Below are 19,617 nucleotides of genomic sequence, written 5' to 3'. Positions count from 1 at the left end.
GTTGCCAGGTTTTCTAAGCCGGCGAGAAAAGGCCAACTTCTAATCAGCTGTAGCTTTAAAAGGACAACCCATTAGTAAAAAGGGCCAAAAAATATAACACTTAAGGCCGAAATTTCAATTTTATGACATTGCTAACCAAAGACAATACACGTGTATTGTCTTTGATTGCTAACGGGCAATCAAATTTTTTTTAAAAAGGCCAAATTTGTTTTTTTTTTTTGCCTAAAAAAGGCCAACCTGGCAATCCTGACAACACCTGTGAAAGTTAGATACTGACTCAGCGTGACGTCACAGACTGTGACTCGCATACAGTTCACACAGTTAAATGACGTTACGAACTTACGTACTGTCATAAATTCTGATGAAAAGACTAGTCGGAGAGATACTCGAGGATCAGTTAAAGAATCGTTAAGGAAAGATTATGATATAATATATATATATATATATATATATATATATATATATATATATATATATATATATATATATATATATATATATATATATATATATATCATAAATGAATTTCCAGTGGATATACATTCCCAAGGGTAGAATTTTATATGAAATGCCATTGTGGTTGATATTTACATTGATTAAAGAGAAGTGTTATTGATATATATATATATATATATATATATATATATATATATATATATATATATATATATATATATATATATATATATATATATATATATATATATATATGTGTATATATATATATATGTATATATATGTATATATATATATATATATATATATATATATATATATATATATATATATATATATATATATATATATATATATATATGTATATATATATATATATATATATATATATATATATATATATATATATATATATATATATGTATATATATATATATATATATATATACATATATATATATATATATATATATATATATATATATATATATATATATATATATGTATATGTATATATATATATATATATATATATATATATATATATATATATATGTATGTATATGTATATATATATATATATATATATATATATATATATATATATATATATATATATATATATATATATATATATATATATATTCATTTCTTGAAATGTTTATTATGTAGGTCCAGCAACGCGTGGTTCTTCACTGGAGTAGAAGAGGATGAATAATATATGAATAAAAGTAAATAAACTAACAAACAACTTTCCCCAACTTTTTCAATGTAGTGGACATACATGTAAATTAAAGACCAAAAATATCTGGCTTGAGAAACACTTAAGAAAAAAAAAAGGAAATTCTGTTTATGTTGTTTTTATTTTATTGTAAAGAGTTCGTTTAAAATATTACGTTTGCATCATCAGAGTAGATTGGATCATACTTACCTTTCATAGCAATTTCTATATTCTTTCTGTCCTGTAAAAATATTCGTTCTCAGTAAAAATGCGACTATTTATTTTTTTTTTCAAGCTAATAGCATCACAAACATTTGATAATACTTATGAAAAACCATTTTATAATATTCTTATTTTTCTCAGTAATTGACGAAACTGGCGTGTTCTTCTTATCAAATAAAAAAAAAAACTTAAAAATTAGAATAACCGAGTCTTTATTGTCCTTCATTTGGTTCGTCAATGATTTTTCTTCAATGTAATTTTCCAGTTTTAGAGAATTTGGATAGAAAATAAAGACAATTGTATTTCAAACTTTATTACATAGTACATTCTATCACAGTGTGAAAAAATAGTTTACACTACCAATTCCTTTTCTTCTATTGGTTGAGATTAATGAAAAGGCTTTTTTTTGCACAATCACCTTATTGTTAAATTATTTCCTTACTTAGCACCCCGCTACCCCCGGGGACTGGGCGCTATTCTGTCATCTTCTCTTTCCATTGACCGACTAAATCCAGAGGTTGTTGTTGTTGGGGTATTAAAGCCAACACTTGTTGTTGGCACGGGCCTTTCCCTTGGTTGGCCCGTAGAGCAAAGAGGATTCATTGGCTAACTATATATTGGCCTTGGATTCATCCAAGGATAGCCAGTCCCTTGCGATGCGCATTGGCTAGCTATATATTGGCCTTGGATTCATCAGCTACGGGCCAACCAAGGGAAAGGCCCGTGCCAACAACAAGTGTTGGCTTTAATACCCCAACAACAACAACAACCAAGGATAGCCAGTCCCTTGCGATGCGCGGTGGCTGAGGACTATGAAGCGTGAAGTGGATGGTTAGTGGAGAAGTCTTGAATTAAAAGTTCAGGATACGGATAACTGGCGAAATCTAACCGAGAACCTTTGCAGCCATAGGCATAGGAAGGGATGACGATTTCATTACTTTCTTTGTCCTGTTTATTTATTTTTAAATTGCTTCCTTACTTTTTTACCAACATTTGGAGAGGAATAGGCCTACTCATATTAGGGAGGTTTACGACAATTTCTGACAAGCAAGTGTTCGTAGGGAGAATTTAAAAGAAATAATCTTGTAGCTCTTCAGTAGGCCAATTCAAATCTTTTACTTACTTTGCTTTCAAATAATAACATACGATACAATTATCTTTAATACAACCTCAGTCTTTTCGTGAAACTACAAGAATTCAGACATTTTGATTGACAAAACTCACCAGTATAGACAAATAAAATGAATGAGTTTTTTAATCAAACCTTTGGACATATTTTTTCACAACTCAGGCTTCCAAAGGGAAAAGACATTTAATCCACACGAAGTAACAATATATCTGTTTACATATCTCGCTGAAGGAGAACAGAAATCTGTAGTTAAGATTAAAGCTGTTTTACGCTTGTCCGAAAGTATTAAAATAGAAAAAAAAAAGGTTGAATGGAGGATGGGGCCTTTTGTGGATCTCTGGATTCGATCTACTGACTGAGGCAATACACATTACTATTAAATTGGAGGAAATTTACCAACCAAATAAGTCAAACTCGACTCATATTAAACCAGGAAGAACAAAATATATATTAAATCTAGTGAATAAAAAGTCATATAGTAAATATAAATATTTTAAATTTAGTGAATAAAAAAAGAATCATATAACAAACATAAGAGATAAAAATAATAAATTTAGATATGCAAATCTGTGATAGAAATTTAAATTTCATCTATTAAATATATATAATCATTTTTATTATTATTATTACTTAAACTACAACCGTAGTTGGAAAAGGAAAATGCTGTAAGCCCAAGGGCTCCAACAAGGAAAATAGGCCAGTGAGAAAAAGGAAATAAGAATGTATATAAACTACAAGTAATGAACAATTAAAATGTCTTAAGAAAAGTAACAATATTAAGAACCTCAAACTTTTAAAATCATAGAAACTCTCAGAAACAAATACAATGTCAAACTCTTTTTTTACCAGCACATTATTATCTTTGTCTTCTAAAAACGTTAAAATCACAAAAATATGATTTATAGTTGATATACTGTAGCCTACCTGGGAGATGCTTCATGTGTTGTATGGCCAATGAGGAATCTTGTTATTATTATTAATACTATTATTATTATTATTATTATTATTATTATTACTTGCTAAGCTACAACCCTAGTTAGAAAAGCAGGATGATATAAGCCCAGAGGCTCCAACAGGGAAAATAACTCAGTAAGGAAAGGAAACAAGGAAAAATAAAATATTTTAAAAAGAGCATCAACATTGAAATAAATATCTCCTATATAAACTATAAAAAATTTAACAAAACAAGAGGAAGAGAAATGAGATAGAATAGTGTGCCAGAGTGTACCCTCAAGCAAGAGAACTCTAACCCAAGACAGTGGAAGACCATGATACCTAAGGCTAGAGAACAATGGTTTGATTTTGGAGTGTCCTTGACATATGGCCTACTTATCACTTAGGCATGAAAGTGAGCATTGCCAATAATTAAGAATTCATAAGTGATGAACAAAGGCTATAAGTAAAGAAAAAGTGTTCTTGTATCAAGTAGACCTTTTAAGATTTCAATACTTTTTCACCAGTGTCAATTTAACTTCAAGTTTAAAATGAAATTAAATAAAAATAATAATGTCAATAATTTTAATAATAATAATTTTGATTATTTTGATAATAATAACTTTAATAATATCAACATATTATAATTTTAAGATCAATAATAATAATCTTAATAATTTTAGTAACAATAATAATTTAATTCAGTCGGCGTCGATGATGCAATTACGACACGAGATTACATAAATCAATCAAAATTAAAACCTAATTAGAAATTCATGTACAAGCCTTTAAGGTTTTGGGGCCAATGTGTAAAAAAGGAAAAAATTGAATTTTTAAAAAAATAGCTATCGCGTTTTTGCCAATGCTGGAAACTAAATGCAAAAGGGAATTATTTTGGCTAAGGACAACTGGAGAGCTCTAGAAACTAAATGGTAATCAGAAAAACAAACTTTGACAGTTCTTTCTTTGATGGATTCATTCCTTTAAAATTCGTCTAAAGTTAGCTGCATTGTGTCCATTAACTACTTTGTCAAAGATGAGATGTTCCCACTGAATAGGCGACAAAGAAATGCGAAAACGAGCAGAAAATAAAATAAATCGTACAAGTAGAATTTTCGATATACAAAGCGAAAAGTAGCCAAAGGAAAATAATATAAAATATATCTTAGGAAAACATGAAGGCAATTAGACATGTGTCCGTTTCATAACATTTTGTGGAAAATGTTCATCTCTTTACTCTTGTGGTTAAATGTTTATCATACATTGCAATTTTCTATGTAATTCCACTTGACTTTGATATGTACAAAAGGCGTGAACATCACAAAAAGCATGATAATGTTCAACATGTGTATAACAATTCTAGAGTTTACATATAATACGAAGACGTTTATAAAACATCTTATTCTGTATAAAAATAAGCGACTGTGGGCGCGAAGTGTTTACGACTTATCTGGAAAAGATGCATGCGATGGATGCACAAACCAAACACGCGATATACAACGTACAAGATAAACGGGGCACTCCAGCACCACTTTTAGGTTTATTTCCTCCTACTGGTAACTGGGCATAAGGGTCATATTCTCTGAAATAATTACTATAATACCAGTCTATTGCATTGACATCATTTGCATCAAACTCAGTGTTGGGAATCACTTCTTCATGGGCTAAGTCAGTGAAACTAGCACCACTGTCTTGGGGTAAATCCTCAATTTGTTCTGTTACATCTTTCTCACCAGTAGTCTGCTGGTTATTGTTAATCTCCACACGCTCTATAGTTGGTATGCCTCCACGACCAATACTCTTGCTTGGACTGATGTACGTATTATTTGGACGTGTGCGAGTCCCTGGAAGGGGATCTCCAGACTTGTCAACAGGAACGATAAATCCTGGGCGATACCTTGTTGGTGTACTGGACTCTGGGAGAGTTCTTTCTGAACTGGATGGCCAATCACTTTCTTCATGAGGGTAATCAAATGGAGATTGATAACTATCACTGTCATCAGCATAGAGTCCAGGATAGTCTTGCTGTGAGTTAAAGGGAGTTACATTATCTGCTGGATAGTTGTCATTGGAGGATTTTACAGAAACAGGTGGCAAATCTTTTAGAACAGTTACCCCATCTCCTAAGAGAGGAGGATAGGTGTCTGGGACAGTTTGAGGACTATCAGTGTCAGATGGTAGTTGAGGAGGATAGCTGTCAGAGCTTGGTTGAGGTATATAAATGTCAGATGCTAGTTGAGGAGGATATATGTCAGAGGCTGATAAAGGAGGATAAGTTTCAGAAGCTGGTAAAGGAGGATAAGTGTCAGAGGCTGGTAGAGAAGGATATGTATCAGTGACTGGCTGAGGATGATAAATGTCAAAGGATGGCTGAGGATGATTGTCAACAGCTGGTTCCTGATCCTTGTTTTCATATACATCTTTGGATGTCGATGCTTCAGTAGAAGAGAAGAAAAAGTCTGTTGTAGTTGTGGTAGAGGAAGATAATAATGGGGGGATCATTTCTGTTGTTGAAGAAATTAAAACAGGGGATTCTTGGGTTTTAGGTAGGGTAGAACTTGAAGCTGAAGTAGAGGCAAATATGAATGGTTCAGGAGTTGTAGCCAATGGCAGATTGCTTATGTTAGGCACATGGATACTTTCCTGCTTTTGCTCTTTTTGTACCTCTGCTTCAGCAATATATAGCAAATCAAGAAGATCCCCGAGAGTAGGTGACGAATCGGTGGTATTCAAAACACTTTGCTTTATTGATGAATTTGCTTGAATTTCAGATGGGAGCTCTGTGAAATAGCTTTGCTCATCTTGGTTTTTCAATATTTCTGGTATAGCACTAGGCATGACAGTACTAGCTGAGTAGCCAATAACAGTACTTTCTAATGCAGGTGAGAACTCAGTAGAGATTTCACCCTTCTCAGATAAACCTGGAAATAATGAAGCTGTTTTATCCAACTGTACTCCCTTTTGCATCCCAGAAGAAAGATTTCCATCTAGTACTTGGCTCTCTGATGGAGCCATATCTACAGGTGGTTTCTGGGTAAGACTTGATAGAGTGAAAGTTGTAGTCTTTGTTACAAGAAATGCAGGTGGGGTTGTTGGTGTTCCGTGATGTAACACTGACACATCTGGTGCTTCTACCACTGTTATTGGATGGTTAGGATCTTCAGGTTGATATGGCCGAAAGGGTTCACCAGGCTGATAAAGAGAAACTCCTGAATTGGGATGAATAACCTCTGGATGTGACCACTGAGGCCCTTCCCATACAGTGCCTCTGGCACCTGAGGATACATCAACTGGAGATGGAAGTTTTACATTAGAAATAGTTACAGTTGGATCGATTGGTAAATTTAGATGTTGCGAAGTCTGTGAGTTACCATGACTTGTTACAATTGGCTGTGCAGGTTGAAGATGGTTTTGTTGAGAAGAAAGCCCAGGCAAAAAGGGAGTACCAGAATTTGGTCCTGGTCCAGTATGTGTAACTGGTGGCAAAATTGTTTTTGTTGATTGGCTTGGTTTCCTTCTTTGATTTAGAGTTGGCTGCTGTCCTGGCCAAGAGAACCCTTGTTCTGGTTTTGGCCGTGTTCTCCAGACATTTGTGGGTCTCCCTACATGAAATATGGTTCCAGGGATACCCAAGTTAAAATCTTCTTCATCTCCGCCCGAGAAGTTTTCTGTTGAAGGAATATTGGTATTTTCCACAGCAGGGGGAACAAGACCAACAATGTTATTAGAACTTGGTGTACCAGAAGGTCCCCTATTCAATGATGGTGGCGGTAAGTCCTGTGTTGCAGGTGGTGGTGGCGGAGCAGTGAATAAAGGATGAGGACTAACTGGTCCATCAATCCATATGGGTTTGTTTCCATCAGGTCCTTTCATGGGTTTATTGATAGGCAGTGAATCAATTTCCAGTGGGGGTGCAGGGCCTGACACGGAGTCATAATCAGCGTTAAAACCAGATTCTTGCCGACCTATTGGCAAATTAGCCCAGTTTACATTAAGACCTATCTGAGGAATATTTAGATTGCTTAAGGATTCCAGAATGTTGGGAATAGTGGGCAGTTTGATTCCACTGAAGAGGCCCCCAACACTGGATTCCTGTATCTTGACATCCTCGACATGGCTTGTCCCACTTGATCCAGCGTATATAGTTGGTGTATCGCCAGTCACTGTATGGATGCTTGAGGATGATAAGAGCTGCTCTGGATCCTGTTAAAAGAAAATTATTTTCTTTTTATTTTGCATTTTTTGGCAAAACTAAGTAAATTTTTAGAGGACAGATATGTTTGATACGTTAAGCTGAACTTACAAACTGAGTAATTAGTTTCAATAATATGGACCATTGTAATTAGTTAAAATATGTAATACCCTCCTTTAATAATAATAAGTTAAAATATGTAATATGAAAACAGGAACATTTTGGGTAAGATAAAATCCAGAATGGCATCTCTATATGGTAAAACGTTGCCTTCTTCTGTGGAAAACGAACAATATCGATTCAATAAAGACTTACTTTACATAAAAGAACCCTCCAAATAGGAAAATGTTACAGGAGAAAACGTACTTGATCATTTGTTGGCAATTTTACTGCTTCAACATTTTGCTCTGCACCAGCAGTAGCAGGTAGTTCTCCAGTGGTGGTAAGTTTAGTAGGTTTCTGTAGGCGGTCAATCTCATGCATATCATGGACGTGAATTGGGTTATCAACGTCGAGGTAAGATGGTCCTGTGGCACCTTGAGGAATCGTTTCAGATAGATTGGTGATATGCAGAAGGGTATTCACGGCTCCGGTATCCAAGGCTCCCCCTGCTGTAAAACAGCATTCACATTACAATGGACATCAATCTCAAATAAGAACTGTTCATAACCTTTGGATCTCTTTAAAAAATGCATCTTGCTTTGTCATATCTTGTATATTTAATATACACCTTTGAATTCTATTTTCCCGAACTTATGAGTGGTTATAATTTCCTCTTGATAACTGTTTCCAAGCTTTAAGTTTAATGCTGAAGTTATCGTTATAAAGAAAATTAACAATTAACAACCATATTTGCCTTTGAATGTACAAACCTCAGAAGAGAGATCCAATGTAATTACTTCAACACAATGATTGAATATTAGATATTCACTAACTTGCATGGATGAAGAGACAGATATCATCTTAATGAATCTCTATAGTGATGTTCATATTCAACTTGCAATTTTTCTCCATATATCAAGTTGAAAAAAAAAAATAATCTTCGCTCCATACTGTACCTTGGTGTCCAGCAGTAAAAAGTAAAGGATCCAAGAACCTTGGGACGCAGGTCTCCTTATCATCATTAATCAGTCGACTGCTGCAAATAAAGGCTTCCGCTGGTACCTGCAATAATTGTTAAAGCCTGTGATCATACACTTTAATCTCTGACTATACAACAGGTAAGCTCATGAATAACTATCAGACAACCAGCCTCCAGAACCATCTTCATAATTACTGGCTCACAGAAAATTTTATTGACAGATTACACACTTGCCTGACCAAAGTGACTATGCTTTTCCAGAGTTAAAAAAAAAAAATCTTTAAATAGTTTTGCAAGTTACGTGACATAAAATGAATTCATAGTCAACCCCATTGGGACGAATATTTAGCAAATGCTTTAGACTTCAAAACTCAAATCATCACGTCCCATGTGTAATTTTAAACTAAAAAAATGGCTTCAGTTGACACACAAACCTCTGTGATAGGCAACCCTTCATACTCCTCAGGTGAAGCACAAACGGGAATGCCTCTTAAAGAATCCCCCAGTATAGCAGTTCTTGGAACCCTGTAGTCATCAGGGTCCTCATTTAGGTATTCTTTGAGCCAAACTAACTCGCAGTCACATCGGAATGGATTTCCTGTGAGAAACGAGGATTAAAAACGAGGTTGACATGTACATTGACTATACTAAGTCCCAATCCCCAGAACCATGTACTTTTAACACTTACAACAATCTCCTAACTTCATTTTCTCATACGCATTTCATTGAAAGTCTAAATCTCGAAATGGATAAAGAGCGTGTGGATACCACAAAGAGCTACAAAGATTGTTGAGGCAGTGGGGTTAAAAATTGTTTATATAATATCCCCTTCAACCACCATATAATTTTATACACAACTAAAAAATAACAGCCATTTAATAGTGATTGTAAATGACGACCACGTCATTTGGGCATTTTTCCCATGAAAACTTTCTAAACAATTCCATGGCCTTAATCTGAATTAATACAACTCATTTTCATGGGCTTATATAGCTAGAAGATTGTGATCTTTACTTTGATCTAAATCATCTTATCTATATATCAAACAAAAGCTTTTCCATACCATAAAAATTCCATAATTATCAAGTGAATTAACACTGGTGCTTATAACTTTTAAAAGTGCATCATGAGAGTCCATGCACACATACTCTCTTAAGTTCAAATGAAATAGAAGGAAGGGTTGACTTGTGAAACAAGTAATATTGAAAGTTCTAAAAAACCTTAAATAATACTACTAGATGTAATGGGTCATAAAGAGGACTGAAAACCAAAAGGCTAAGGCTAAGTCTTACCACTCATGTCAAGGAGTGAGAGGCCAGTGATGGTGTTCCCTAGCGCCTTCAGATGGAGGCGTCTTAGTTGGTTGTTGTTGAGGGTGAGGACTCTTAAGGCCTTCTGCTTGGCAAAGGCTCCATCTGATAGTCGGCAAATATCATTGTCGTGTAACTTTTGGGGGGAAAAGTGAATGGATTATTATCAAGGTTTCACAATATACAAACGGAATCATAAAGGTTAAAGAAGGTCTTATCAAATAATATTAATATCCTACATCAGTGTTCAAAAGTTTTGGAGCATATGTATGAGTGTCAGAAATGCTGGAAACACTACTGAAATACTGATAAACAATTTAAGATCACGTTCTTACCATTAAGACGGTCAACCATTCAAGCCACTCAAAATTGGAATCTCTTATCTGCAGCAGATAATTTCCACTCAGATCTAAGACATCTAAAGATGGCAGTCGGGCTAAAGCATCTGCTGGAACCTCCTGCAGACCATTGCGACTCAGGTTCAAGAAGTTTAGCGAGGGCATGTTCAGGAAGGCGTGATCTCCAATATCAGTGATCACGTTGTCTTGCAATTCCAAACTTCGAAGCGAAGTCAGATCGGAAAAGGCAAAGTCTTTCACAACGGATATCTGGTTTTTGTTAATTTGAAGTTCTTTTAGTGCATGCAATGACGTGATGGAGTCAGGATTCAGTTCAACCAAATTGTTGTTTCTTAAGTCAAGAGTTACAAGGGATGACATATCAGAAAATGTTCCAGGTTCAAAGGTTTGTAAGCCATTATTATCAAATTTCAAGACACTTAAGCTTGGGAGATCCTGAAATGTGGTGTTTTTTAAACTGCTTATATAGTTGTGACTCATAAATAGCCCCTGAAGGGCTAAAAGGCCACGTACTTCTTCACCAAGTTCAGTAAGAGAATTATTTGTAATATCCAGAATTCTCAGACGTTTAGAATGTGTGAAAGTCTTCTCACCCAGATCTGATATATAATTGTGACTAATGTTTAACTTTTCAAGCAGTTTTGTGTTGGAAAACATGTCAGGATGGAGTGACTGGATAAAGTTTGTACTCAAATCCAAATCCCTAAGAACACTCATGTCTCGGAAGGCAGTTTCGCTCAACGTTTGAATGTGATTTTGAGAAAGGTCCAAATGTTCAACAATCCTTAATCCAGATAGATATCCATCTGTAATTTTATTTATGACATTCTGTCCAAGTTTAAGAATAATTAACGAAGTTAGTTTTGTCAAAGCTTCTTTGGGAATATTTTGTACAAAATTTGAAGAGAGTTCCAAAAATTTAAGGTTTGGGGTGTCTAAAAACACGTCCTCCTCAATAGTAATTATTTGGTTGTGTGTTATGTGTAAATATTGTAAAGAGGTTAAACCTCTGAACATTCCATTTTCTAATGACATAAGTTCATTGAAGCTTAGTTCTAATTCAAAGAGCTCTCCAAGTTCAGAGAAAGCATTTTTAGGTATTTTTGTTATACTATTAAACGACATGTTAAGATTCTCAAGGTAGGAAAGCTCTGTAAAAGCATTTTCACCAATGTTGGCAATCATGTTGAAACTCAAGTCCAGGTTACTAAGCTGTGGGACTCCTTCGAGAAGAAGGACATCAACTATTTCTAAATCATTGTGAGCCATGTCAAGAACTCTTAATTTTGGAAGATTCCAGACTTGACCTTCATAAGAACTTTTGATAGAGTTGTGACTCATGTATAATTCCCTTAGACTAGGTAGATCTTTAAACATTCCTTTACTTAACTTGCCTACATTGTTATGATTCAGTTTCAAAGCTTCTAGTTTTCTGTGACCGCCAAAATTCTCAAAACTCTTTGATGTCAACCGATTTCTACTGACATCAAGACTTCGTAAGTTAGGAAGTGCACGGGCAATGTAGATCATTTCTGCCAAGAAAGTCAGATTGTTATGCGCTATATTTAGATGCTCCACAGTTGGGGATTCTGTGAAGATATCGGCATGAAATTCATTAAGCCTATTGCCTTTAAGATCCAGTTTGTTCAGAGCAGAGAGTCTGAAGAATGCTCCATGCTCTATTCTTGAAATATGGTTATAACTAAGGTTAATCACTTGTACTGTTGGCATATCAACAAAAGTACCTTTAGCAAGTTCTGTAATTTTGTTATAACTGAGGTCGACAATTCTAAGTGCTCTGAGGTCTCTAGCAGCTAGAACTGCCATGGTCACATCTGCTAGGTTATTTCCAGATAGTGTCAGTTGCTCAAGTGTGCTCAGAGTTCTAAATGCTCTAGGGTGAATCCAGTCAATGACATTGTTGGAGAAATTCACTTCCTTTAGGTAAACTAGACCTTCAAGGGCATTGCCATGAATTTCCTTCAACCGACTGTTGGCTATGTGTACTTTCTTCATGTTAGGCATAAACCTGAAAGCTGCAGTAGGGATTGTCGTCACGCGCGACCCATCAATTTTCAGAAATTCTAGCTTCGACAAAGAATAGAGCCGCGGTATTTCAGTGATGTCAGTGTTCTCAAGCACACACGTTCTGAGATTAACCAAATTATCAAGGGCATCAAATGGCAAATTGAAGAGCTCAGGGTCTGTGATGTAGATGTGCTGGAGAGACGATTCAAGTCCAGCAAACGCATTACGATTGATGCCCACCAATTCATTATTAATCAGAAATAACTTGTTCACCTGGAACGAAAAAAAGGATATAATTTACCTAAACATATATTTGATAATTAAAAAGCTAAATTTGCCTTTAATAAATTAAAAAAATAATAACATTAGACTTCATAAAAAAAAGCTTTACCTTGTAAGGAAAAAAGCATAGATAATGCAAATAAGGCGAGCGATGAAATTAAAAAACAATACATAGAAGTAAGCAAGTGTGTATACTAGCAATAAATGATTGCAGATAATTATTTTACCATCATTTTTTTGTTAATGAAAACCTATCACCACGAACGCAAAAAGCTAAACATTTCTGACAACACAAGATGAATATATTTACATATGAAAATAAGAATGGCATTTCCTTTATTTTTCATTAGTCTGAAAATTCCAAGATTTGAATCTGCAACAAAGTTTCTCTTTTCCCACCTGCAAAGATCCAAAGACTCGAGCCGGAAGGACGTGGATACGGTTTCCGACGAGATGGAGTTCTTCGATGACTAAGGCCCGCCTCATGAGGGTCTCTAAGGCCCTCATCACTTTGTCCAAGACGCTGTTCTCACATCTGGAACAGATTCGGCTAGTTGTAGCAGATCCCATAGTATTCACTTTGCACATAATATAGTTCAGTTTGTCTACATAGAATAATAGATCTTGGAGTTAAAGCATTTGCATAAGCTATCATTTGCAATCGCAGTAATTTTGTATCTAAAAGAGGGGCGTTGGAGAAGGATAGAACCTTTAAGGGGCGTTGGAGAACGATAAAACCTATCACGGGGCGTTGGAGAAAGATAGAACCTTTTAAGGAGCGTTAGAGAATGATAGAACCTTTAAGGGGCGTTGGAGGATAGAACCTTTAAGGAACGTTAGAGAAGGATATAACCTTTAAAGGGCGTTGGAGAAGGATAGAACCTTTAAGGGGCGTTGGAGAAGGGTACAACCTTTAAGGGGCATTGGAGGATAGAACCTTTAAGGGGCGTTGGAGAACGATAAAACCTATCAAGGGGCGTTGGAGAAAGATAGAACCTTTTAAGGAGCGTTAGAGAATGATAGAACCTTTAAGGGGCGTTGGAGGATAGAACCTTTAAGGAGCGTTAGAGAAGGATATAACCTTTAAAGGGCGTTGGAGAAGGATAGAACCTTGAAGTTCTCAGCAAATCTTTATATAAACTGCTAGTTCCGTGCCATTTTTTTCTTAACCTCAGCTTGTTGCTGGTACCAAATTTAATCAGGGTTGGATTGATCAATGGAACGCAGGCAGTGATGGAATCATAAACTTTGTGGTTCAGCACTCATCAATGAGCCAATGCCAACACACACTATATACTCTATGTATCTCTACTTTACTTAGTCTGTAATGTATTATTCTTTGAAGATATATGGCTTATCAAGTCTATTGGATTTCTTGTGAAAATACTTAAAGTTACAGATTAATATTTTTCCCATAATAGGGGTCTGGTATCTAGTGTACTGAGCTACACATAGCAACTTATTATGATCACCATATCTAACGATTAAGCAAGAGTTAATCTGCCGTATTTCTTGTGAAATTACTTTTGAATATATCTAATCTTGTAATTTATCTTATTCTTTTATAATAATAGGTGAAGACCAATGTATTATAGTCACATATCTCTTTTTAAACACGTTATCGTCCCAAAATTAAAGGAAGGGTCGTCTTTATAAAAGAAAAATGCATTTTTTTCATAGTAACCAATGAAATTAATAGTTTTAAAATTAGCATCAGATCGATACATAACTCGTATAAAAAAAAAGACTGACACGTAGCGTTTTGGGGAGCTCCCCTTCTAATGATTTTAAGCTTAATCTTTTGCAAAGTTATGAAGTCTACTGCAATGGTCGTCTCTTCAAGGAATCCTAATTGAGACTTCATCATCATCGTCATCATCTCCTCCTAAGCCTATTGACACAAAGGGCCTGGGTTAGATTTCACCAGTCGTCTCTATTTTGAGCTTTTAAATCAATATTTCTCCATTCATCATCTACTTTACGTTTCATAGTCCTGAGTCGTGTAGGCCTGGGTTTTCCAACTCTTCTAGTGCCTTGTGGAGCCCAGTTGAAAGTTTGGGGAACTAATATCTCTTGGGGAGTGCTAAGAGCATGCCCAAATTATGTAATTAGATACTGGGAACTGTAATGCACTGCACCAAATTTCTCATGAAATGTCTCACAAATTTGATGCAGAACATATGCAGCCGTTTGGGAAAAGATGACAAATAGGGGCAAATTTTTTTTTTTTTTTTTTTTTTTTTGTATAAATGATGATTATGATTATATACATAATTCATATCACATGCTTATCATATATGTAAACACAAATATGGCAGGGAGAGAAAAGAGGCATTTTACAATATAGAGGAAACAAAGTAGGTCAAAAGAGAGTGCATAGACTGAGAAGAGACATGGAAGGTCAATGGAAGTCAAGTTGAGAAAATATTAAAGGATTATTAATCCAGTCTAATGTAAGGAATATAACTGTGGCTGTTGAATACAAACAAATGAATAAAAAATGTAAACTCTTAAACACTGCCTTTATCCACACAAATTTAGGATTATGTCGAAGCTCGTGGTGATCAACATGGACGGAGGAAGATTAACATTTGCTCTCTTTCTGGAAAAAGAATTGTCTTTCTGCTTCCGTTTTCCTTTAATGAGCAGTTTAAATGGTTTGTCTATTTTCCTTCGTGACAAATCTATACCCTTTCTCTGTCCCATTGGTGTTCGTTCACAGAGAATTACAAGGATTTTGGATGTCTCAAAGACTTTTTAGTCCATCCGCGGAGGCTCCATAATGCTCTTGGGTAGAACGAATTAATTTAAACGTTTAGAGATCCCTTATCATTTTGTCTAACTTACTCTTGAATTCGTTTACCGTGTTAATGTTCACTACATCTGCTGGAAGTCTGTTCCATGTATTTGCTATTTTGTATGTAAAGAAATGACCACATTGAGCGGTGCTGTGTCTTTTCAATTTAAGTCTGTATCCGTTACCTCCGGACTGATTCGGGCTAAGAGTCAAGAGGTTGTTGTAGTCTGCATGATATTCCTTTAAGAATTATGAATGCCTCCTTTAACTGTCCACTTAGTCGTCGAGTGTGTATATCAGAGAGAGAGAGAGAGAGAGAGAGAGAGAGAGAGAGAGAGAGAGAGAGAGAGAGAGAGAGAGAGAGACTTACTTAACATGTAGCTCTGGTCCCCTTAACTGGCACTTGCACGGCTGAAGCTCATTTTCCGGCGGGCAAGACAGAAAGACAGACTGCATGCGGTCGCCAGCTACTTCCGTTTCGTAAATGACCGTCAATCCACTGCTGCTGGGGAGAGTCGTTCCTCCGAAGGACGGCCATGTTAGCAGTAGGATCGTCAGGAGCCATGCAGGGGAACCCTCGGGAAAGCCAGAGAGGACGCCCTCGCCTTCCTTCCGGGTCCGCCGGAGCCGTGAATGGGATCTCTCCATCACCACCTCCCGAAATTCTTGGGCGTGACCTGTAAGGGAGGAGGATCTTGGATCAGTTTTCCTGGGGATTATATATAAAGGATTTGGTCCTGTAGGAAGGCTAAGATTATCGTAGTGTTTTCATATGAATCTCGGTATAACATCAATCCATAATTCTTTCATGTTACAATCTGATATATGATTATTTCCTTTCCTCACTGGGCTATTTTTCCCTGTTGAAGCCCTTGGGCTTATAGCATCTTGCTTTTCCAACTAGGGTTGTAACTTGGCTAGTAATAATAATAATAATTAATTCGTGTTACAGAGGTTACTGAAAATGTATCTCATTAGTCAGAGGTTCTGGATAAAATTTGTATAATTCAAGGTAAAAGTGATATATACAAGATAAGCTATCATCATCAAGGTTTCCCCCACAAAAAAAAATATGCAACCTGAAACGAAAAGTTATATAGACTTTGTTATATTTCCATAACGTCGAGGAGCTAAAATTTGGAAACAATATAAGAGAAAAAATATCTAACATTTAAGTCAGGTAGATACGTAACAAAGATTAACATAGAACAATGGAATACAATTTTTTTTTTTTTTTTTTTTTTTTTTTTTTGCGAAAACAAGGTCCGGAAATCTAAAAAATCGGGAACTCTACAAAAGCCGTAGATTTACTTTTGACCTCATGTTCGTTCATGCAATATTCGGGCAATATGAGAGGCGTTGTTATTATTATTATTATTATTATTATTATTATTATTATTATTATTATTGTTTGCTAAGCTACAACCCTAGTTGGAAAAGCAGGATGCTATAAGCCCAGGGGAGCCTACAGGGAAAATAGCTCAGTGAGGAAAGGAAACAAGGAAAAATAGAAAATTTTAAGAACAATAACATTAAAATAAATATTTCCTAAATAAACTATGAAAACTTAACAGGAGGAGAGAAATTAGATAGAATAGTGTGCCCGAGTGTACCCTCAAGCAAGAGAACTCTAACCCAAGACAGTGGAAGGCCATGGTACAGAGGCTATGGCACTACCCAAGACTAGAGAACACTGGTTTGATTTGGGTGTCCTTCTCCGACAATAGCTGCTTACCATAGCTATAAAAAGAGTGACTTATAGCAGCGGTGATCCCATACCTAACCAAAAGCCTTAAAACTTTTATTTATTTATATATATATATATATATATATATATATATATATATATATATATATATATATATATATATATATATAAAGGTAGGAAGAATGAATGGGAGGATGGGAAGAAAGAAGGAAGACGAAAATGGTTACACTTGAAAAAAAAATCGTAATTTTAATCGGAAATTCTCTATAAAAATATACTGTTCTCAGCCGTATTTCAGTAAAACACAGGCGACCGTAATTTTACCATAGTTTGTTACCATCGTTTACAGGTTGGTGACCGTAATATCACTCCTTTACGTCAATGAATCCGTTTTAAGACTGTAAAAATCCTGGAATATATATTGCCAGGCATTTACCGTTTTTTTTAGATGTAAATTTTTAACATTGTTGTATAGTGGTAACGCATTTGCCTAGCATTCGCATGGCAGCAGATCGATCCCAGCCCGGGACCGTAAATTTGCGCTGTTTACTGGGGAGGCAACTGATGTGGTTTGGCACCACAGTGGTGGGTTAGGCTTGCCTGGCTGACGTTCTGGTGAGCATCTATTCTGATGAAAGTGGAACTGAAACCAGACACCTTTAACCCCGAACGGAGATTAAAAGTGTCATGGAAAACAAAATTTAGTGGTTTGAGTAATGTAACATTAACTATACGGTCCAATTTTGAGAATATTATTGGTTATCTAGATTATAATTTTTGATATAATCAAGATTTGCTTTCTAAATCTCTACGTGACGGGAAACCAAGTCGACTCCCTGTTAATTCCAGATAAAATGTCAAAAGAGAATGATAAGTCAAATATGAATTCAATTTGATTATAGAAAAAGATACGGCTATATTAACTCAACCTTCCTTTCCTTTTTACGTTACTCTCTATTTCTTTCTTGTTTATGCATTCGTTAGCAACACCACGTTATTCTCTCTCTCTCTCTCTCTCTCTCTCTCTCTCTCTCTCTCTCTCTCTCTCTCTCTCTCTCTCTCTCTCTCTCTCTTTTCGTCGCAACAAAGCGGTGATTAAAATATGCGTTATCATCTCAAAAGTAAAAAAGTGATTTATGCTTCCTCTCGATGTCTCAATACGCGGTCTATTTCCATTTATATATAAAAAAAAAAAAAAAAAAAGAAAAGAAAAAAAAAAAAAAAAAATTAATTATAATCTTAATGACGATGGGAATAACGAACATAATAATGCTAAATATAAATTCAGTAAGAAACATATTTTTTTCGAAATCATGAAAACAAGAAACTCGAGGTCGTTCTGCAGAAAGCCATAAGGATAATCACCTAGATGAAAATGCTCGACAAGTTTTATAACTATTTGAATTTTTACCAAAATCCAAGGTACAGAAAGACATACATAGGATATAATATCTTCTATCACTTATACATAAAGATATCAATGTTATTATGGATAAACAATTTCGCCGAATTAAAAGTTTCCTCAGAGAGAGAAAAAACAAATCCAGCGACGCCAGGCGACGTCATACGATGAATGGATACTTATTCGATGATTGATTGATTGATTTGAGGTTATCTGGCATCCTAACGTCTAAGGTCATTGACGCTGAGAAGTCAAGAGCATTTCCTCTCACAGAACAAATCAACAGATATTCTGCAACGACAAGAGAGATCATCCGATGAATAAACCACCTTTCGTGTTAAGCTAGGATTACACGATCGAACGGTTCGTCGAACCCAGTTGACAAACCTGCGTGTCAAAACAGTTCGAGGAGGTGGAGTCAGCCACAAATGCATAAGATTTGTGTACAATGAAGCCCCGTCCACAAAAGGCAGGCGAGAACACAAACTTTCTTCGAACCGTTCGACGAACGTGTTCGACAATACCCCGTTCACACGTTCGAACATCACTTCAAACACTTGTCTATCAAACCACGTTTAAGAACAACATAAGCATCGACGTGAATGTCTGAATCATTGGACAGCATCCGCCTGCTGGAACCTCGAGTGAAATCCCTGTAATTACGGAACTCAAAGTGTTATGGCAATAATGGAGCTTAGAAAGCAGAACGGTTGACGTACGGATTAGAAAAAGAGAGAGAGAGAGAGAGAGAGGAGAGAGAGAGAGAGAGAGAGAGAGAGAGAGAGAGAGAGAGACGTGTTACAAGGATTTTGGATGTTTCAAAGACATTTTTAGTCCATCCAGCAGACTCCATTTGCTCATGGGTAGAGCTAATTAGTTCAAACGTTTAAAAGAATTTCTACGATCTTTTCGAACTTATGAGAGAGAGAGAGAGAGAGAGAGAGAGAGAGAGAGAGAGAGAGAGAGAGGAAATAGCAATGGAGAGAGAGAGAGAGAA

The 19,617-nt window shown here is 35.6% G+C and overlaps 1 protein-coding gene across 1 annotated transcript in view; it reads right to left on the bottom strand.

Moving 5' to 3' along the window:
* Positions 1-1,737: 1,737 nt before the first annotated feature.
* The window catches only part of LOC137651221 (uncharacterized), a 78,769-nt gene continuing 60,889 nt past the window's right edge, over positions 1,738-19,617 (bottom strand). Inside the window, exons 2-9 of the mRNA XM_068384414.1 lie at positions 15,881-16,187; positions 13,113-13,248; positions 10,380-12,704; positions 10,027-10,180; positions 9,169-9,332; positions 8,712-8,817; positions 8,020-8,264; positions 1,738-7,664 (exon numbers count right to left, since the gene is read on the bottom strand). Coding sequence (XP_068240515.1) covers positions 4,908-7,664; positions 8,020-8,264; positions 8,712-8,817; positions 9,169-9,332; positions 10,027-10,180; positions 10,380-12,704; positions 13,113-13,248; positions 15,881-16,158 — 6,165 coding nt within the window. The 5' untranslated portion in view covers positions 16,159-16,187 and the 3' untranslated portion in view covers positions 1,738-4,907. The remainder of the gene's footprint in view (positions 7,665-8,019; positions 8,265-8,711; positions 8,818-9,168; positions 9,333-10,026; positions 10,181-10,379; positions 12,705-13,112; positions 13,249-15,880; positions 16,188-19,617) is intronic.

Source organism: Palaemon carinicauda, chromosome 12, assembly GCF_036898095.1.
Source record: "Palaemon carinicauda isolate YSFRI2023 chromosome 12, ASM3689809v2, whole genome shotgun sequence".
Taxonomy (NCBI): domain Eukaryota; kingdom Metazoa; phylum Arthropoda; class Malacostraca; order Decapoda; family Palaemonidae; genus Palaemon; species Palaemon carinicauda.
Note: the sequence above shows the minus strand (reverse complement) of the source record. Positions and strands in the feature narration are given on the sequence as shown.